Below are 22,333 nucleotides of genomic sequence, written 5' to 3' on the forward strand. Positions count from 1 at the left end.
CTGGCCTTACCGTAATGCGTATGCGGAGGACTGTGCCTGGCGCGGACTTCGTGGGCTCTTGCAGAAGTTGCGACAGTAACTTGCGTCTGTTCCTCAATGGACACATCGCCTGCTGCCTGCAGACAGCAAGAAAGAAAACGGTGAAATTTTACGTTTAAGGCTTTGATAAAAGATAAGTCACAGCCACCATTTTCGTTCTGCGATGTGAAAAATAACAGCAGACCGATATTTACGTGTTTTAATTAGTGGGATCGGTCTAATAAATATGACGCGTTGCTTATAAGGCCGCTTTGCTTCGCCAAAAACAGAAATACCATAAGTGGTTCCGCATTGCAAACCCAACCGACCTAACTGGTACGCCTATTTGTGGTCTTCACCACCCAGTTTGTTTTGCTTTAACAAAAATTTCCAAACCTTTATTGTTCGTGAAAGTTTACTAGTTGCGTGCAGCACTATCGAAGATACAGTCTCGAGTGCGTGCCCCGTCCCTGAAGTAAATCGAGAGCGGAACTCGAAGTACGTGCTTCAAGCGATCAGTTATGATTATTTTCTCGGTACCCGTCTTCACAAAGGTTTCTAACCTACCTCTCGAGAGATGACCGTATGACGTATGTTTTTCGCTAAAATAAAGAAGCCCACGGGATGACGTTGATGACGTGTGCTTGCCTGGAAGTCTGTGATGACCGTGGCCAGTCGGTGGTGTCCGGCGCTGGAGGCAAGCTGTGCGGGGCAGTGTCCCTTGCAGTTGAGCAGGTGGCAGCAGGACAGGGCACCAGGGCACTGGAGCAGCACCGAACACAACTCCTCCAGGCCGTAGTGAGCGGAGAAGTGGAGCAGAGTCGGAAGAAGCTCCTCGCCTACAATAGACACAGGCCGCATGGCCATAAGAAACACACACACGCACACAAACACACACACACACACACACACACACACACACACACGCACGCACACGCGCACGCAGACACAAAAACACACACACACATGCACACAAGCACACACGCGCGCACGCACGCGCAAACACACACAATTTCTCGGAACAAATTGAAACCCTCAGAATTCATGCACAATGGAACGCATGAGACAGCGGCCAATGTCTGAAACCCGTAAATTCTATGGGGACTGACAAAGCAAAAACGACAGGGTTTTTTTTTGAACACTCGGCTTCACGCGTTCGTCGCCTTCCACCGTGCTTTAGCTGCGCGTGCACGCTGGAGGCTTGCGAAACACCGAAGTGTTATCCAAAATGGGACATTTCGCGCCGAAGGCAAGAACGGCAAGAAGAACTACAGATTCTCCTTGTCACTCTCATTCTGTCGGGGACTATGCAAATTTCCATGCATGCATCATCTAGTTTAGAAGCGCATATTCCACGGCGTCGTGCTCTTACGCCACTTTATCGCTGTCTGCAAAGTGCTGTTCAATTATCCTTCTTCTACCGGGCCCTATGGCCGCAAGGACTGTCACGTACTGCGCTTCCTCTCTGCCGCCTGGTGCAGAGGGCCGAGCAGGTGGAACCCCTGGGCGGGCAGGTTGCGTCGGAAGTTCTGGGCGAGCGCCACGTCCACCTCGTGCAGTGTGGCCAGACCCAGGGTGAGGCAGAGCATCTCGTAAGGCGAGCTGACCGTCTGAAGCAGCGCGTGCAGCTGGGACAGCTGGGACTCGCACTTGAGCTGGCGGACACCGAGCAGCGCAGCATCACAGCGGAGGTGCACGTTGATCACCTTGGAGACCTGCAGGAAGCAGTCTGACGACCGCCGATAGGGGTCAGGGTTCGTCACTTTGGTTGACAGGTGAGCACGAACCAGGAGTACCATAAAATACTAAATGTTTTTATACCGATCCATCCATACATTCTTCTGACCTAACGTGATTGAATAAAAGCTTCAAAGTAACGGCACTTGACGTGTAACGACCAGTAACGACCTATATATAATTCTTGCCAGTTAGTTGAATGATTATTCGAAAACGAAAAGAAAACATTTTTTCTTACGTTCTCCAGGAATATTAAACCAGTCCGCGACAGACTCACATATTATCGCCCGATCTTCCTAATACCACACAATAAGCTTCAAGTCGCATTTTCGAATCGTAACTATCGACAGTTGACACCGATCTGCACCAAGCAACATTATGGCGGGGCCCACAAGACAGCCTGCGGACGGAGTGCCGATGCTGTCGTTTTATTAGTGGTCCGAATCTAACCCATCTGCTTAGGGTATAGTGCATCATATAAGACCTCCTTCCGACACTTAGAAGGCTAAGCGACCGATGGAATACGGAACGTCCACCTGACTTGAAAAGTGGAACTCACCTGGAACTACAAACTGGAGCACGTACGGGTTCTTCCACTTGACCTGCACCTCCTTCAGCCCCGAGTTTTCAAGTGAAAGTTGAATGTTCTGGTCCTGTTGCACGGGCTGGTTCAGCATAACGAACACCTTGTTATTGCCCTGTATTCGGAAGATGCAAAGCGCCGCCAAAGATTAGTCCTTCCGCGCACCCTAACTTCTGCACACTGATTAACAGCAAGAATAATTTCGAGTCAACACCAGATTGTATGCAGAGATTGTGATCATAAAGAATTTCTAGTTTACGAGCTAAAGAAAGGAAAATAACTTAATAATAACTACCCCGTTTTGATGTAGCAATTTTTTTTTAAAGCTATCATTTGTTTTTTTGATAACGTTTTGTACGGAAAATTTGCTACGTTAGTAGGCTGGCCTCGCCATGGATAAGGAAGGAGAAATAAAAAAAAAAAAAACACTCCAAAAATAATTTGGGCGCAGTAGAGAGTCACTGCGCTTGATGCTCCTTAAAGGGAATAAAAAAGCTTGCATTATCTGTAACACTGAATATTTAGTAAGAGTGTACAACATTTTTACAGGTTTGGGGAGAGTGCCCAAACCTGTACAAGAAGTTACAATGACAAAGTTGTAAAATTTTGCGAATTATGAAGAAAAAAAAAAGTGTGACTTTGCGCATGTGCACTTTGTACTGAAGCGCTCTCAGGCGTGGCTTGAATAAACTATGCCTGCATGCTGAATAGAGCACTGTTGGCTGGGCGCTGTTGAAAAATTTGCTTTTTTTCTATAATTGGGGCACTTTTTTGAAGCGCGGAAAAACGAATCGTGTTTCTTGATAAAAATCAATGAATTGGATGTTTCTGAGGACGCTCTACCTTTTTGTCATTGAAACTTTTGCTCTAAATTGAATATTTCGAAAGTTAATTAATTAATCGTAATTAGCTAACTGGACAAAATATATAAAAAAGAACAGCCTGACTTGCTCCAAACAACAAACAAACTTATTCGCTTGGTTTCGTCTTCCTAAAATGCACCAACATATTTTTACACCTTCGCTCATGTTACGTGGAATACTCTGTATATTAGTATATATATCATAGGAATTGAGGAAACGACTTCTTTGGCTTCAACTTCTCCGCTAAATTTAGCGGAGACGGTGAATTGGTGTATAGGTTTTTAACCTCAGTCTGTGACGTCAGTGTCCGTGACGTCACAGTCTGTGACACGGAACGCGGCTTCACAAAATCCAAAAACTTTTAGATGTTGAAGAAGGAAAAACAGGTCATCGAGGGGGCAGAAGCCCACCCACCTGGTGCACCTTGCGTGGACACAACCGGAACTGCGGCTGTCCGGCAGACGCGGACCTCGCCGCGGCTCGTCGCTGTGCCTCTTCGACGCGGTCCAGCATGGATCGCGTCGTCTCCACGACGCTGAGCACGAAGTCGCGGTCCTGGTTGCGAGCCTCGAGCAGGGGCCACGAGCCGAAGGCCGGAAAGGCCGTGCGCAGCGCGGGCCCCAGCTCCTGGGCCTCGACCCCGCACAGCATGGCGAGGCCCCGGTCCGCCTCCAGCAGACGACCCAGGGCGAACAGCTCGGCGCCGCGTCGGTCGAGGGTATCCAGGAACTCCGGAGACACGATCAAAAGGACCACCTGTGCGGACACGCGACACGGCGAGATCGAGCTTTGATTCCTCGTCGAACCGCTCTTCTCAAGACAAGCTGAAATACCTCGTTCACACTATAGTTTGAGCTGCCGAAGTCCCCAGATAAGACTCCTACAAGTAGCGACATTCTTTGAACCACCGACTGCGTGACGCTGCAGGTTTCGGAAGCTAATGGCGGCGCATAGCAGAGGTTTAAACTGAAGGCCGCCATTTTGTTCCAGTGGAATCTGCTTTGTCATTTGTATTGGTTGCCCTTACTTGTAAAAGAAGTATCAGGTGCATACACTTTTTAATTACCTTGGTTGCCGTCGGTTGATGCAGAATGAAGGCGCCGCTCGGAACTTCGTGCCCAGCGGTCTTCCGGTATTGAGTATTTCTTATTCTTTATAGAATACACGACGATCGTGAAAAACGAGTGTTTCCGCGGCAGTTCGGAGAAAGGAAACGATGCACGTGCGTTGTTTTGACAGCGTGGCAATACAGGAAGTCGTCCCCGCGTAGTTAATCGAAGAACGTTATCGCGCCGTGCAACCATGCATGCAGGACGCCAAACATGACGCAAACGAAAAAAACAAAAAGAAAAAAAAGGAAGAGCATTTAATCTATACAAACGAATGTGAGTGTATGGTATGTACAAATACTAAAGAGATTTATTTTCGCCCCCCCCCCAAAAAAAAAACAGTTTTTTTTTTGTCATACATTATGTCATATATCTGCGCAGTGTTTCAAGTTCCAATTGTTCAAGGCTTCAAGCACCACGTTTGCTGAATAATTGACTTCTGGGCCTTCTAAATTTATTGAGTTGATCGATAAGCCCCATGGTGGGTGACAGGCTAGAAATGCGCTAGGTGTACCGCCTCCAGCCCGAGCTTCCTGCCCTTTGTAACACTTCGGCGCACACGCAGCCAAAAGCAGATGGAAGGCAACGTGCGCGTGCCGGAGGCGGAGCATCGAACCGGGCCGTGGAGTGTGTCCTGTGTATGCGCAGCAGCTCTCGCCAGCGGAATGTCAGACATGACTTGACGCCTCGGTGCTAAGGAGTGGAAAGGTGTACTGACACAGCTGAGCAACGTGCACCGGCGTACCTTTGCGGAGGCGAATGCCGTCGCTCTGTCCTGCGAGAGAGGCAGCTCCAGCTGATCGAGCAGTTCGTGGCGTATGGAGAGGGTCCGCGGCGCTGCCTGTTGCCGGAAGCAGTCGGCCAGGTAGTCCGCCCACTCACGACCGTCCTCGCAGAACAGGGTGGTCACGTCGGACGCCATCGTCCAGCCGGGCCCCTGGCCGTCGTCCGGCTGTCCTGCGGGTCGAGACGTCGGGGGTATCAGCAGCGAAGAGCCTCCATCCTCGGCCGCGTGATTAAATAGAACTCTGATTCCGGAGTTTTATTTACCAAAAGGAGAACGTTCGCTCCCAAAGCATAGCAACACGAGCGATACAACATTCTTGTCTGACTTTTACGGCGATATGACATTCTCTTGTATGACTTTTACAGCGATGTGATATTCGCTGTAAATGCGATGCAAGGACGTTTACGTTTTGCCTCGTGGAAATTATTAAAAAAGCAAGAAGATATGTACTTCAGCTGGTCATGAGCGTGGGTGTAGGTTGGACAGGTTTGGTCAACTGACCACTAGCCTATACTCTTATTGAGACCGTCTTGAATGCGCCTCGCTCATTTTGTTCAGCGAGGTCTACAATATTAATACATCTAACGCACTTTTAAACGCGAGAAAAAGCTATACGAAGGTAACAAAACCAGATATCTGTAACGAATATATTACGAGTCATTGAAACATTACATAACTACGAATAACCGAACTCTGCGTTCCGTTCCAGCACCTACCTCGAAAACACGCGCAGTTATGATACGCGTTCTTCCAACTCCGCGTTGATATCCAAAATGATGGTACGAAGACACCGGTTGACCGCCCACCCGCGCACCGTGTTTACGCACAGCACATTCGACCTTTCTAACCTAGCTCCCGGAGTCCCGAACAGCGGCCGTCAGAGAAACCAGCTCGCGCGCGGCGCTCCAAACACGCGACTCCCTTGGAGCGACAGACAGGCTCCCTCGAGTCCGCAGCAGCAACACATACTCCCCGCGCCGACCTCCCAAGGCTCGAGAGAATTGCGTCAGAGCGACGGTATTGCGCGGAAGAGTCGCCGGGATTGCCAACCGGGAACGGAACACACCCTTGGCACGCGAGCGACGCGTCTCGACGCAGTGTGCCCGCTCGGGCCCGCGCTTCACACCTCCCCGCTGCGAAAGGGGAACCGGCGGCCGCCTGTGTCACGTCGCAGTCCCACTTTTTGTACTTTGTACAAAAGAAAAACACGGTGTTTTGGCTGCAGACGTGACGAGAGAATTATCCACGAGCACGCCTCGGGCAGGTTCGAAGGATGCTCGCGAGCTCTGACGGGCTCTGATTTGAAGGATAGTGGGTAGACGCCAAGGCAGCTTCCTTCGAGGTCTATACCCACTATCCTTCAATCAGAGCCAATAAGGTATCGGCGTTCTGACGTCAACTCATTCCCTGCTCAAGAAGCAGACGAACCTGCGCTCCGTATAGCAGTCGTATATTCTGCGCTGGGTCGGAGGCACTAGACGCACCTTGGGGCTTCCAAACTTCCCGCTGGCTAAAAGATGCGACACAACGAAGTTACGAAGCTCCAAAAAGGGGGTTCCCAAAGTGCTGCGTCTTGCCCGCACTTGTCGGGAGGGGGACGGTGTCGTGAAGCGTGTATAACTTGAAGGGTCGCATTTTTCTGAGCAAAGTGCTCGGGAACCGTTAACCCGCGCGCCGCGAGCCCGCGGCTGGCTGTGAGCTAAGGGCGCGCGCCAGGAGTTTGAGTCGCGGTTGTTTGAAGGGTCCTGCGCTTTTTAGTGTCTGCGGGATATAGTTGGGGCCTGTGGGAGGAGGGAGGACAGATCCATGCTGAAGATGGAATGTGAGCGTCATCATGCTTGAGTGTGCAGACAAGTCGGCCATCGACCGCGAATAGGCGTCGCTCATGAAGCTTGTTTGCGTCTGTCGTTACCGCAGTGCCGTAACGCGTCTTCGTTGAGGAGAGTATAGCGGAGGGGTGAAACCGGTATACGACAACTCGTTACCAGGGGGTTTTAGTGCGTCGTTCCGATAACTCCGATAACCATATCCGATACTGCTTTTGCGCATGCATCGTTTTGTCATCGGATATCGTTGTCGGATATGGTTATTGGAGGTATCGGAACGATCTACTGAAACTCTACAATAACATAGCGTAACAGGACTTGTTCGGTTAGTTGGTGCACGATGTCGAGGAAACTTGTATGCGCCAAACAGGAACGAACACGAAGAAGTAGACTCGGACAATAGACAGACTGTTTGCTCGCGAAACTGGGTCTGAGTTTGGTCGCGCGTAAGTGCTTGTGTTCCTGAGGGGAAAGTATATCCATCGCGGAGTCTGTGCTTGTGTAAGTGCATCAAATTAAAAAAAAGTCGTAAAACGTTTTTTTTCTCGAAAATTTGAGTTATACATGTTTATTTGGAATTCTTCTCCTTTATTACATAACCCACGTTAATTATTTTGATCGTCCAAATTAATTTACAAAAGTAAAAGGAAAAAAATCATTTTTTTCGGGAGAGCTTTTTGTTTTTTGTTTTACAAACAGTTCACGATAAGTAACCAATAAAGCATTTTCGTTGTCTGCGCAAGATGGTGACGTAGACCGGAATCGATGGGCGCAGCCAGGGCGTCAGATTTCACTCCAACAGCGGCGCCATAATGACGTCACGCACGCAGGTCAACGGGGCTGTGTTGCAAATCCTACCCAGATGAATCCGGCGGGTCGTGTCAAGTGACAACACACATTGCAAATCGCTGGACGCAGGTAGGTTTTAGAAGGCCAAGGTACAAAACCCTTACCCTGGAGTAAGATTGAGTAAATTTTATGACCCAGCCCGGATGACATCTGACGTCTGATATTTTGCTCAGATAACTGTAAGGTGTCCGACCTCCCGGAGCTCCAGCGTCGCCTCTTACAGCGCAGTCGGCTTCCAGGTTTTAAGCCGTACACAGACACACTGTTACGTCACGCGAGAGACCGTTATAGTCGTTTGACAACGAGAATAGCGGCGACGACATCGACGGCGAATGCGCGGCTTGTGCGGGCTCTGGACTTCGTTGCGCAAGCCCAACAGCGGACCATGCAGTGACACAGACCTTGTCTTCGATCGACTGAGTGTTCAGGCTGTTCGGTTACAAGCTCGACCGCAAGCTGGGAGACTTGAAGGCCCGCTTTCGCGAAGTCCCCCCGCCCGGCCAACACCGGTACCAATCCCCCTGGAGCCCCACCACGGGGTGCTGGATTCTCTGCGTCACCAGAAATTCGGCCGGCTCGTCTGCAAGCCGGGCAAGCAGGGAGCCCTGGCCAGACTCTCGAGACCGGCCTGCTAGAAGTCAGCAGCCCATGGTGGCCCCGTGAAGACCACCGTCGCGAAGACCTAACGCTTTTCACCCTCTTCAACGGCAACATCAACCCCTCGCCGTCGTCCACAAACTTCATTTAAACCATCTTCTCCATTTTTTTCGATTCATATGTACAATACCATCTCATCATTGTGGGACGCGGCGCCGCGGGCCTTCACGGTATGGGCTACTTGCCTGTCTGCGGCGCCGCGGCTCTCCTGAACCGAAATAAATATATATCTGTATATTTATCAGTAATTCACAAATGAATGATTCATTGCGCACAGGTCCATGTGTTTTCAGGTACTTGAAAACACAGACTATTTGCCTCAGTAGAAATCGGCACGAGGGAGTCATAACAATCGCAGTAGGTACACACTTTTTTTTTTTTTTATTTACTGACGTCTAACTTTTGATTAGCTCAGTTAGTACAGCGCTCCACTGGAAGTGGAGAGGTCCCGGGTTCGATACGCGGGCCAGGTGGATTTTTTTCGGTCGCGCACCAGTCACCTAGCTGTGTTTGGAGATTTGTGTTTTCCTTTTTCCCCCTGATTCCCCTTCTCCGGGGATTATTTTCGTCATAGGTACACAGTTTTAATTTCTTACAAAGCTAAACGTCGTACACAATAAAATCACAGTTTAAGACATTTTTCAAGTTTGATGTTTATGAGGACATATTCTTTTATGTTACAAAATGGCGGGCGCTACGAGCTGTTTATGACTTACACTATTATATACTTACTATTTTTTCTAGTGAGAAACCTACAGCAGTGACCTGAACATAAAAACCACAGTGAAAGTTACTGAAGATACATTTTTGCGCTTGCAAAAACCAGGTAAACAAAGTATTGGATGATGAACATCATTAAAATATTTTTCGTTACATCCTATCTCAAGAAATGTGTGCAGCATTGGGATGGAGGTGTGGTCTATGAGGCTTCAGAAAGGGTCCTTGCATTATCATTCATGTAAATAAGGCATGCTTTTAGACTGCCACATACAGTGTTGACGTATACAGAACGCACGAATTGTGTGTTTTCTTATGGTAACGCCATCCCGAAGGAAGTTGGACAATGGCTTAATCACGCAGCAGTTCCAGATGGCCCGTTGAGTACCACGTCACGAAACTTCTGCTCGACAACCACCAGGATATCTCTGCCATCCGAAAAGGCAGTATGTGTGTTTTATATAAACTTGGTGAACACTGTACATGCTGTACGAGCCATGTGTCACGATGACCAGAAGACTGGCCTGAAATGTGCCACTTTCGGGAACATGCAAGGCCAAGATTCTTCAAGGCAAGATATCCTACATACGCACACAAGTGAACATTTCAGCTGTGCTTGGGTGTTCCTAAAACTCCTGTGGCGGTTACACATTCCTAATGGGCAATGCCCATCGTGCTGGATGCAAAAAGATGGGGCAGTGAGAATTTGCATAAACTGTGCTGTTGAGCTTTGATAGAAGACGACGAAGGGGATCATATAAACATGGCGTTAAGACAGGAAGCTACCAGGGATGCTCTTGTGTCATTAACGACTCCCAACACGGACACCAAGATTTGTACTAAATCCTCTCTCTAACATCAAACAGTACCCTCTTCCAAATATCCAGGCCGAGGCTTTGCCCGGAAGAATAAGTTCGGGACAGACGTGATCCACGCGTGCGCCGACATCGTCCGGACCATTGCGGCCAATGGCTCGAAGCCGCAGGATTGTACGCGCGGCAGGTTATGAAACCGTATGTTTTCTGCGCTAATGTACGTCTTGCAGCAGTGTCTCACAACGCACACGGTTGGCATGGCAGGCGCTGACACGCGCACACAACAGACGCAAACGACGATGAACACGTACCACAACCTAAACATTCCGCGAACAGAGGATGAGGATCCGCGAAACGACAAGCAACCGAGCAGTTGATGGAGCCACTGTTGCTATGGTTACCAAGCGACAGAAAACGCGGATGTATTATAAACCCAAGCTCAATCGCAATTACGTGGTGCAGTATCATGTAAACAAGTGCGTAAATAAATTGTTTTTACCATTTTAAATTCCTAACGAGCGTGTTGGTACGATGTACTAGATAACAAAAAGTATAAAACAGAGAGAGGACGAAACACAGACGAGTACATTCTTTCAACTCTCAACAAAGTTTATTCCATGGGGTGCGAACGTATGTTCCCCTGCGCAGACGTAGGGAAAGGGGGAAAAGGGCAGAGGCTGAGGGGGAAGTAAGAGGAAGGAAGGGAGGGTGGGAGAGGCGGCTGGGTGCGTGGACTCGTTGGGGTCGGGCCGCTCACCGAGGTCGTCTAATCACCCCGGACAGCCCTTGGCTCAGATAATCTATCTCTCTATCGGAGAGGGCTAGCGAGGGGGAAGAGACATTGACGACGGAGTTTTTTATCGCAAAAGATTCGATAACTTCCCTGCCGAATCTCTGAGGATGGCGACCTAGCACGCGCGTTTTTTTGAACCTTGGCTTACATCCTCCGCATGTGCGACGATGTGCTGCAATCGGGTGCACCGTTTCCTCGCTGGGATCGGCGACCTCTCGGAAGTGCTCCCTCAGGCGGTCATTTAGGCACCGGCCCGTTTGCCCGATATATCCTCCCCCGCAAGAGAAAGGAATGGAATAGATTCTCTCTCTCCGGCAAGGGACGAACTGCTTTTCATGCTTCTTGGGACAGGGATTTGGAGGGGAAGGATTATTGACCTGACGGCACATCTGCTTCAGTTTGAATTTGCACTTGAAGACGACTCCTACGTCGAAACGTGAGGCGAGCGCCTTGAGGCGATGTGAAGTGTTGTGCGTGTACGGAATGACGGCGAATTGTTTTCGGCGGGGTCGGGGTGTAGAGGGAGGTGTGTTGGAGGAGGTAATTAGCCTCTTTAGAGTATTTGTCAGAAGGTCTTCTGGATATCCAGCTTTCCGCAACCTATCTATTTGCAGGATAACGCTGTTTGTGCCTAGATGAGGGCAGGACCTAGATCGCGCAGTCTTCAGGAGGGACTTAACCAGGCCTAGCTTGACTGTTTTTGAGTGGGCGCTGGTGAAGGGGAGAACTGCTTTTTCTGATCTTTGTTTGAATTCCCAGCACAACCCCCCGGGTCGGAGACTAAGTTGTAGTTCTAAAAATTGAAGGGTACCCCCTACCGGGTCCTCTCTTTTGAACGTGAGGCCGGCGGGGCTTGATGTGAAGGCTTTGAGAATGATCTCAGGCTCTGTCTGTTCCTGGTGCAGCACAAGATAATCGTCTACGTACCTGAATACCTGGCACCCGGGTGCCGTCGACTCCAGTTTCGTCTTTATATACCGATCCACATACATTAGAAAGATTTCACTAAGAATGGGCGCCAGGCAAGACCCGATGCAGACACCTGCCTTCTGGATGTAAATTTTTCCTTCGTACTCAACGAGCGTAGAGCGGAGGTAAAGGTCTAGCAGAGAAAGGAACCCTTTAACGGAGACTCCCGACGCGTTTTGGAACTTGCACATGCCGTGCTCATCTATGGCGTTGCTCACAGACCCGAGCAGGTAATTGACATCCAGATTATAATACATATCTTTGATATCTAACGAAAACAGACCGAGGGGGACAGGCGAATCGTGGAGAGGGGTGAGGTGTGAGATCAGGTCAGAGGAGTTGGTGATGCGGAAAGGTTGAGGGAGATTGAGAGCGGTTAGGTGCTTGAGTAGGAAAGATGCCAGGCGCTTCTGCCAACAGCCGTTTTTTGATATGATGCTGCGGAGCGGAACATCGGGTTTGTGAGTTTTTGCGGAGAAAAAGACAGTCAGGTACTGTTTTGAGGGGGCGGCTATCGCGTTCCTCAAGGCTGGCAGGTCAAGGTTCGTGCACAGGTCTTTAACCTTGGATCTCAAAGATCCCGAAGGTCTTTTTTTGAGCAAGATAAAGTTCTTATCTAGGGCAGCTCCCACCTTAACGCCGAAGAGGTCTTCTTCCATGATGACGAAAACGCCTGTTTTGTCAGATTCTAAAAGTTTCAGTCGGGCGCCGCGCAGCTCCTCCACGACAGAAGGCACCAGAGACCCACCCGAGGAGGGCGGGGGAGGGTGGGCACACGCTGAGCGAACCGCTGAGCCCACGAAGTCTTGACGATCCTGTTCTGGGATGGAGGCTGCAACCTGGTAGACAGAGGCCAGCTGGTCGACTCTTGAACCGGGCAGGTCTGGGGCAAACTTAGGTCCATAGGAGAGTAGCCGCACGGCGTCCGGAGAAAGCGGTGTGTGCGAGAGGTTCACAGGAGGTTGCAATCCGGCGGTGGGGTGCCTCTTGTTGGATGCTCGAAAATCCCTAAGAATCCCGACCCAGGCAGATTCCAGGAGGTCCGCAGCAGCCTTCTGGATAAACTGGAATGAGGGGTGGCAGGAGAATCGCGCCCCGAAGAGGGCCGACACTCTCCCGGCAGCATCTTGTGCATCAGCTGGAGTTCCCGTGAGACCTCCTTTCTCGAGATCTGCATTATCCGGTAGCTTGAAGACCAATTGTGTGAGTGGAACCCAAGCACGGTATCCACAGAAGGGTGGGCCACGTTGTGCCGTAAGCACAGCCCGATGGAGCGAAGTCGGAGACGCAGGAAGTTCATTTTAGAGATGAAACAGGCAGCTTGGAAGAACACACAGGGGTCAAACGCTGGGGACCGGACGTTCGGACACGGACAAAACATGTAGCTCACACGATGTGATATTAAATTTGTTGTTTGAACAATTTGTTGTTTGAACATTAAATAAAGTTGAATATCTCTTCCACTTTATATATAACTTACGATGCTGTTTTCTGGCCTCTGTCTCCCACAAGGTGTCGTATGGTCGCTTCAGAATCTCCAAGATATAGGAATTTTAAACGCGGTTTGTAATATCCAGATGCAATATTTGGCCGCAAACCTTAGGAAACAACATATTTGGGCTTTGATGAATATAAGAAAATTAAGATGAGATAGATATATTTTCTTTTCACGACCCCTTTAATAGATGTTGTTAGCGCTGCCCTTTTACTTGCGCTCGCTCCGGCGAGAACGTCGTGCTGCGGTGCGGGATGACATTCTACCGCGGTTTAGGTCACACAAAGGAACACCCACACTATCTATAGTACATCGAAAATTAAAATAATATAATAGAAAACAAATGAAACGTTGCAGACACAGCAGAAACAGACTTGAAAGGAAACAATACTAACAAATATGGGGCATGTACGAAGGAAACAAATTAATTTTGTTATTAGGTTCAACCGTCAGATCTGAGCGCTCACTTACTCCGCTGTTGCTTGTCTTAATTGCTGAATTGTTTGTGATACGGCCTACCGTGCTAGACTCAGTAATATTCCTGTGTCATGAGAGACCTCATGGCAGGATCAAAAGTTTCAGCCATGATACGATATAGCCTTTAATTAAATAGCAGGCATCTCTCAAAATAACGCCCATACAAAACGTGGTTGCAGAGTTTTCCGGTTTGTTGAAATATGGTCAGGTATAGTAAGTCAGAATCTGTGATGATAGGCGGAAACGGTTGAGAAATCCACAGCAGACATCGTTTCCAGTCGCTCATTCTGCTCAGTATTATAGGTATTCTCAATGCAAGTAACTTTACTCGTGGTCGCACTGCGTCTGAAAGGACACCTCTAGCATTAGAAATTTCCACTGGTAGAAAAACCATCCAACATTACGCGTAGCAACTGGATGTACCCAGTTGCTACACGAAATCTTGGATAGATTTAGAAATTCCCACCGCGCTTACCCACTTAATTGACGGATGACCGAGCACTGGTGGCGGTGGTCAGTGGTATCCACGACGGCAACCACGACGGTTAAGAGAAATAACCACGCGTCGCACCTCCGTCCTGAAGCATGTGAAGGCAACTTTCCACCCGCATTGCGCGACCGTGCTTCAGCTATCGATTTCATTTCTTCGCATATTGTAAGCAAAAAAATAAGTTTTTTGTTTTCTGTCGGTTATGTTTTTTGTTTATTCGCGAGTAATTCCTTTACAAAATGTTAAACCAGCTTCACCTAGGGTTTTTGTCAGTATTGATCTCGCAGAATTTACGCGAAAACAAACTTCTGCGTTGGCTTTCTGAAACAAAAGTGATAAGGAAAAGTGATGACCTCACCTAAAACATTCAAACGGCGGTAAAAAAAAAAAAAAAATCTACGCGGGTTAGAGTATTTAGAACCCGAAATTAATGCGTGCATGAACGAGCGGTAACTCAAACCAACTCGCGTTTTCTGGGGTTCGTCATCACGCAATTCTCGTCCCCTTAGCATAACGTGCATATTTGAGATTACTCGCGTGTGAGTTCGTTTTTCTTGTAACGGATCGTTCTGGATCCGTACCCCCAAAATATAATATACTCGGCTACCCTCGCATTTCATGTTCGGCGGCGCGTTCGGTTTTACTCGGAATTTACTTCTCGTCGCAGGTATCTGCCACAGCGACCAAGTTTTTTGCGCGATCCTGAGAAAAGAGCGATTTGCATCCATGTTTATTTATGCGCCAGCCAGGCAGAAATATCCGAAGAAAATAGACGGTGTCTCCAAATAAATAAACGTACACCGCGACTAGACTGCACATTTTTATACAGATTAAGTGAGGCTAGTAGAAAACGAAGCGTTCGAGAAAAACAAACGAAAATATGACACTCAACCAAATCAAGAATGAAACGAGCAATGTGACTCATCACGGGGATTTACTTCTAGGATGAGTACATTATTTTTTTAAACTTTATTTATGAATACCGAAAATTCGAAGCGGGGGGGGGGGGGGGGGGGGGGGGGGGCGGGGGGCGTTCAAGCAGGAGATACATAACCAATACAATTAACAACATAAATCGCTGAAATTGATTGAAAACACTACTTACATCTTAAGCGTACTGAACACAGAACCTCGATTACTGAAGAAACAGACAGGGAAACACATAAACACACACAAGGTCTCAAACTCGACTGTGTTCGAGATCTTGATTTGCGTGCGTGATATCCTCTTTGTGTTTTTAGCGTAATAGGTGAGACCGTTTTGCTCGTTGCGTTTGAGACCCATATGTTTTTCCAATAAAATTAACCTACGACCGAGCGAAGATCCGATCGCGTAATGATAATGATGATGTTTAGCTTTCACCAGCTCGTTTGCGCCCCCATGTTGCTCATGAACTCTACGTGATATATGCTTTGTCCCATTGTCATTTCTATTTTTTTCTTAGCTTCATCTCTTCGCGAACGCGCGAATTAGAGAAAACGCGAATTCACCTGTACTTTTTTTAGCCTTTCTCTTCTTTCTTTTGTAGTTGCACTTTTCTAGTAAAAGTACCAGGAAGCGGTTTTCCGACTAGGGTGCTTGGATGCGGGGCGGAGGAAACTTTGTTCCTGGCGTCCTTGAGCGTCGAGTTTCTTGGTCGTTCTTGCACGCACTTCGCAGGGAAACAAACCTGCCTCAAATGAATGAACACACCCACCATTACGGGGTAAGAAAAACTAACCATCCCGTAATTTTTTCTTAAAGGAGCTGTGCAACGATATTCAGTTGGAATGTTTTTCACTATACACGAGCTTACTGGTACTAGTGGGACTCAAGGATACTCGCACGCAACGCCACCGGCCAAGAAACTCCTTTGTTGCGGTGAAATTTCAAGGACAAAAGCCATTATTCTCGTCCAATCTCTCCTTTGCAAAATTTGATGACGTAACGTGGGGATCGCAGTACACCCCAAGTGACGATATTTGAATGCGGTTCATAGATTGGACCCGAGCCCTGCGTGGGCACTCGATTTGGGCTCGTGATAATTACTAGCTCGAGAAGCATTCCGGTAGTCGCCCGCGTCCAATCGCTGCAACGACGACAATAGCCAAGCCGTAACAATGTCTGGAACTCAGCGCGTGTCCTGTGCTTTGCCAACCCCAGCGCGTGGCTATGATCAACATTGGCGGCATATAATCGGCTCCAGATCGCGTGGCCGCTTGTTCTGGCTGCGAGTTGAGGGGGTGAACGCTGCTCGTTTTTCTTTAATTTTTTTCTGGGACTTCTATTGCGTGAAGTGAAAAACGAACGCGTGTTTCATAGGTCATTAACGTCAGGGATCTGTTCTAAGCGGTATTTGAGCAAAGTACAAAAATTGTAGCATCGCTCACCCCTTTAAAAAAAAAGAAAAAGATACCACTGGTGTTCTTTTTTCTTTTTTTTTTTCCTTTTTTGTGTAACGCCGGAAGCGCCCCCTTAACTGAGCAGAGAAGCTAGCTGGTGCTTCAGTAGTCAAAAGAAAACACAAATATACTCGTGTTTAATGTACACGCACAAAAAAACGAAAAAAAAAAAAAGAAAAAGAGAAGGACGAGAAAGAATTACTTTTTCGGGGTTTTCTGTCCAGATTCCAGAATGACCCGGTCGTTGGCGCGACAAAGGATTTCTGGTTCCCTTCCTTTCCCCTCGCCTATCCCCAAGCCAGGAAGAGCGAAGGGGCTGTTGGGGGCGTACAGTGGACGGGCGGGCATTCGTGTCCACGGTGCCCGTGTCCACGCTCTCGATTGCCTTTCCAAGAAACATATGTCTGACGAACTTCGGGGGTTTTGCCGTCGATGCCGCGCGGCCCATCGGTTTCGTTCGAAGACAGCTATATATATATATTCCGTCTCACCTTACGATGGGCAGCTGCACACGCTACCAGCCTTATCAGCCAATCCAGCGCTGCCAACGTGTCACGTGACTCCATTCCCCACGCGTCATTGGCTGTGCCGCGCCCGAGGGTCGCGTTCGGCGGGGACTCGGTCCAATCACACACTTCGTGCCCAACAAAAGGCCGCCACCAATGTTGCTTGACGGGGATGTGAGAAAGGGCCCACTATGCTCACTCACGCTTGTATCTTTCGTGATTCGGCGTTCTTATTGGCTAACACCGCTGTCTCGTTGGCTGCAGGGCGATGATAAGATGCTCGGGGACGTATCATTTGCACGCCCCGGCGTTTCTTGATTTTTTAAACGGGGTTCGGTGTGAAGACCTTTCGCGTGTCTGACCTGGTTCTAAAAGTATGCGCCGCATCACATCCTGTCGAGATTCATCCTAGATATCATTTGCCATCTTTCAAGAGCAGCGAGTCCTCGAGGCAGTGAACGAGAAAGTTCACGCGCAATATTTCATAGCCCTCGCAATTAATACGCAAAAAACTCGCTTTTCGGGAAAGCTGCGGAAGTGAAGAAGTTTCCGCGACTGCGCCATTGTATGTCACTCAATTCAATTTTTTTTTTAGAGAAAAAAAAGTTTGGTTATGGAACAAACAAAACGTTTTACGTGTTCCGGTTCAAACCCCGAAAAAAAAAAAGTGCTCCTTGTATTAGTACCATGTTCCGACACGGGTTCTCTTGCGCGCGTGCGATCCCGAAATAGTGCGTGTGCGGTGACGGAGCCGAAGCTGGCCGGTAGAGTCGCGGCCGAACGAAGCCAGTGGGCTCCTCCCACACCAGCTGCTCGCCAAACAAAACGCCCAATGCAGAAAAAAAGAGAAAAAAGTAAACGCCAACCCCGGTTTAGCATTCCGCGAGGGGCTCTTGACTTAGCACAGCTTAAAGGGCGTTCGACGAGACGGACGAAATTCTAATCCTTCCGAAAAGTCATGTAAACACTGGAAGAATCCGCGCGTGGACCACCCTCGTTTTTTTTTTTTTTTTTTTTTTTTTTTTTTTTTAAGTACAGCCTTTATTCACTTCGATAGAGTCGTCCGACTGTAAACACTTACCGGGATGTGATTAACTTCTCTACACCCGTACAAGTTATAACCCCCCCCCCCCTTTTTTTTTTCGATGGAGATGTTTGTTCTACCAGAAAATGAATGGAAACTAGCTCCGACCATGCTCTGCGAACAAGAACCCACAATACGACATCCCGTGAATTCTCTGGTCTTTACGAGGAAGGACGAAAGGGACCCACATCTAAATTTTAACGGTTGCGAATGCGAATTAAATGAAGTGATCATTAAATCCGCGGTGACGCTACATTACAAGAGAACTGTCTGGAAGCACGCTCCAAGCATAGACTTGTATGAAGCGAACATATATAGGGTGTCCCAAGTCACCAGGCTCGATCTAAAATGGGCCGTAAAAATCGACGCCTGCATGTAGCTATCGAAACTTTTCGTCAAAGGTGTATTGCACAGGTCGGTTTTTTTCTCGTAAAATTACAAAGCGTAACTCTCTTTCTGTAAAAAAAAAAAAAAAAAAAAAATAAGGCCAAGAATCTTGCAAGGGTCAACAGCGGGCGGCGACGCATTCGACCAAGTGGAGTAGCGGCGCGAGTTTGGCGCTCGTATTGATAGATGGCGCTACCTCCTTAATTAGACTGCTCGCGACCACCTTGGCTTATTCCAATGAACTTCAATATTGTTGTAATTTACCTCTGGTTAAAAAAAACATTAATGCGGACAATGAAAGGAAAACTTTAAGGGGAAAAAAACGCGTTTGCATAGCGACGACGCTTTTGCTGTCAACGGATTTTGTCTGCGTGACGTCTGCTTTCTTTCGCTAGTCGGCTACACATTCGGACGCTGCTAAACACGCCATCTATCAATGCGCGCGCCAAACGCACCCCGCAACTCGACTTGGTCGTCTGTGTTGCCGCCCGCCGTTGAGCCTGGCAAGTTTCTTGGCGCTATTTTTTACACAGAGAAAGCTAGGCTTTATAATTTTACCAGAAAAAAACCGACCTGTGAAATACACCTTTGACGAAAAGTTGAGATTTCCGCGTTCAGGCGTCAATTTTTACGGTCCATTTTTTTTTCTTTTTTTGTTCAGCTCGGGTTTCATGCGCGCCGTGAAACTCCGAGCCAGGCGTCGCGGAGACGGCGTCTAAGGGACATTTTCGCTTGATGGACGTCAATTGGCGTCAGTGAGGGCAGCCGGTTGCCATGGCTGCAGCAGACCCCCGAGCAATTGCGAAGGCAACGGCCCTTAGACATTAACTCCGAGGTCACACCCGTCCGAATCTGTTCCTGCACTTAGACGCGAGCACTAATGCGCCAGAAATGGAACGGTCTTTGGTAAAGTTTAAGATGTGCTCTCGGACCAATTGGTCAATTTGCACGCCCCTTCATGGGCCTCCGACGGGTGACTTCAGCGTTGTGTTATATATATATATATATATATATATATATATATGTGTATTTTTTTTTTGGCGCCGTTTAACAAACGAACGTAGCAGACGAGTACCTAACGTCGCGGTCGGCGCGTGCGTTTTCCAGTTGACGCTTCAGACATGCCGTATTAGTACGATAAAAAAATGAATTAAAGTGAAACCGCAGGGCGCGTTTGACTATATTAATCAAATCGTTAATGCGGAGGCAGTACGATCACAACAGTACTGAAAAAAAAGGCAAAAAAAAAAAGCGTCCAAATAGCACGTTTTGGCTCCCCCGGGTGTTCACTATGAATACAGAAGGCAATTTGCTATATTCCTGTATTTAGCGCATATTGGGATTACGAAGATCATCACTACGCTATCCAAGTCATTGTCATAACTTATGCTTGTGTGGGGGAGCAAAGTTACCTTTCACACTCATGCTACGCGTGCTTGTACGCATGGGACCGAACGCCATGTTTGCTTGCGTGTACGTATGTCGTATATATCTGTGGTCAAGGGACTTTTCAGTCTTGTTAGAGCTCGAGGGACAGGGGGGAACAAAAAAACCTTAGAGTGAGCGTTACCACTTTCTTCCAGACACCGACCCTGGAAATAGACTAGGCTTTTGTTAATAAAGCGCCCTGTGATTGGCTATTCATCGTAACGCTCCCAGCGAGACAATGGCATAAATGATCAATAACGATCGCCACTTCATTTTTTTTTTTCATTTTTCCTTCCTTGATTTAGCACGTAGCGAGTTGATCAATCAACGGAGGCCATCTCCTGACGCCCACTTCTTTCACCACCCCCAAAAATAAGCAAGCACAGGAACAACTCGCACTGCAAGCAAGCAGGAGCCCAGTGCCACGGCCACTCGATCCCCCCTGTTGGGAGTCCGAATCGAGTGGCCGTGCCAGTGCTTTGATACTGTAAAAATAGAAATACGAGCGCGTGAGGGGCACATGCATCCGTCAAAAGGGGTGCTTCACACTGAAGTTCCTCTCGTGCGCACATTTGTACCAGCATCTCCGCGAAGATACCCTCAACACACATCCGTCGTTGTCATTGGAAACCAAAAATTAATTCTTTCTCCAGTTTGAAAGGGAACAAACGTGAGTGAATCGGTGCCCCACGTTAGGGAGTTTTCGTAGACCGTTTTTGCCCTTTTGGTACACACTGTCTGCGACGAAGACAGTGCGTACTACTGCACATACGCTCGGCTAGGCTTGTCTGCTGAGTTCCGGATTTCGTAGCGCACTGTGGAGAGCGTCGTGGGACGGCGGAAACGATCTACGAAAACTCCCTATTGTTTTGCATATAAAGTGCGGCATCTCAGATGACTCGTGAATTAGGTTCTAAAAAAAAAAAAATGAGCGCGATCGAGTTTCTCAAAGGGCAAACCAATTCTCGTTCGGGCCACCCGTCGTCGAACCTTTCCGGTTAGAAAGATTTGCAACCATAATCTGGCCGCTCAAGCGCTCGATATGCATGAATTCGGTTCGGTGCGTAGAGAACGCCGAGGTCTGGCAGGTGTATCGCAATATCCGATTCACATCCGCCGGTAAAATAAGGGAAACATAAATAGATAAAGAGAGTAAAAGGAAGACTGTTGGGTCTTCTTGGAGATTCTCTGATTGATGGAGAGAAAAAAAAAATTAATTAACTCGTAAAAAAAAAAAAAAATCTCATTTGAGAGATATTTACTTTAATGTTTCACTGTCTGAATCGGTGTTATAACGGAAATATGCATTTAAATTCAAATTCAGAAAACAGTAAGAAAGAAAAGAAGATAACCGGGCGGAAATAATACCGAAGCAACGCCCTCGATCGTTTCCGCTGCCATTACCCAAGTTTTCCGCAAATTTCCTTCCCAGTCAGTTTTGGCCCCTATTTCCTCTAAAGAAAGGAACGCTATATATGAGTTTGGCTATAAGGAGTACTCACTGGGCGCCATATTTGTAGTTGCTGTCTAGAGCGCATGCTCAGAACGAGCCCCCAATAATAGGCTACTAAGACCGGCCATTTTGACGGTGTGGAATGCACGATGCAAAAGAACCCTGGAAGCTAGCCATCAACACGGGCTCAGCAGTCGCACACACAGCTATGGGCGCCAGTGAATACTTCCGGCAAGATTAGGGGCTACGCGCTCGAGCTGAGTGACACCGGATTGCACAGGCTTCAAAACGCATAAAGAAACGAGTGGGCGGAAAAATGGCTGAGATGGCACCACTCAAGCAAAAGCGCGCGTGTGTATGAAGGCACTCTAGGCAAGATGTTTCGGTGGCGCCCTCGTTCGGTTACCTTTCGTGACGTCATTACCTTGTGAACAACAAGTTCGATGGTGTTTGTAATGGGCATGGTGGAAGCCTGCAATCATAGCGCTCTCAAAGCAACACTGCCAACACTGTTAAAATTGAAGTTCTTACATTCCTCTTATTTCCGTCGATGAGACATCCTTTGCTGACGTCATAGTCAGCATTCGGCCAATTGTGGTGGGCCGACCACAGCGACGCTTTCGATCGCTCACGTCGCCAATAGTAAGTTTAAGCTCAAGAAGGTAGTGCGAGGGAAAGGAAGGCTGGAGAGGCAGAAGCAGACGGAACGCTAGAGAAAAGAGGGTGAAACATCCTCCTCTCTTTAGCGTTTCGTCTGCTCCCTCCTCCCCGGCCTTCCTTTCCCTCGCACTACCTTCTTGAGCTGCAACGGACTATAGTTTGTCAACGTTTAATCTCATGCGTGAGCCTTTAGTTTTCAAACCCATGAAATGAAGTTATTTTGCGTGCGGGTAGGAAAAGAATTTTTTT

The 22,333-nt window shown here is 48.2% G+C and overlaps 1 protein-coding gene across 2 annotated transcripts in view; it reads right to left on the reverse strand.

The window, feature by feature from the left end:
• LOC8053640 (B-cell scaffold protein with ankyrin repeats) overlaps window positions 1–22,333 on the reverse strand; it is an 83,560-nt gene that overhangs the window by 17,496 nt on the left and 43,731 nt on the right. For both annotated transcript variants that reach the window (XM_040500348.1, XM_040500349.2), the window contains 6 exons: window positions 5,056–5,267; window positions 3,616–3,957; window positions 2,315–2,453; window positions 1,472–1,747; window positions 667–857; window positions 11–116 (listed from right to left, as the gene is read on the reverse strand). In XM_040500348.1, coding sequence (XP_040356282.1) covers window positions 11–116; window positions 667–857; window positions 1,472–1,747; window positions 2,315–2,453; window positions 3,616–3,957; window positions 5,056–5,267 — 1,266 coding nt within the window. The remainder of the gene's footprint in view (window positions 1–10; window positions 117–666; window positions 858–1,471; window positions 1,748–2,314; window positions 2,454–3,615; window positions 3,958–5,055; window positions 5,268–22,333) is intronic.

The sequence above is a fragment of the Ixodes scapularis genome, unplaced genomic scaffold (assembly GCF_016920785.2).
Source record: "Ixodes scapularis isolate PalLabHiFi unplaced genomic scaffold, ASM1692078v2 PGA_scaffold1__304_contigs__length_218370807, whole genome shotgun sequence".
In the NCBI taxonomy this organism is placed as follows: domain Eukaryota; kingdom Metazoa; phylum Arthropoda; class Arachnida; order Ixodida; family Ixodidae; genus Ixodes; species Ixodes scapularis.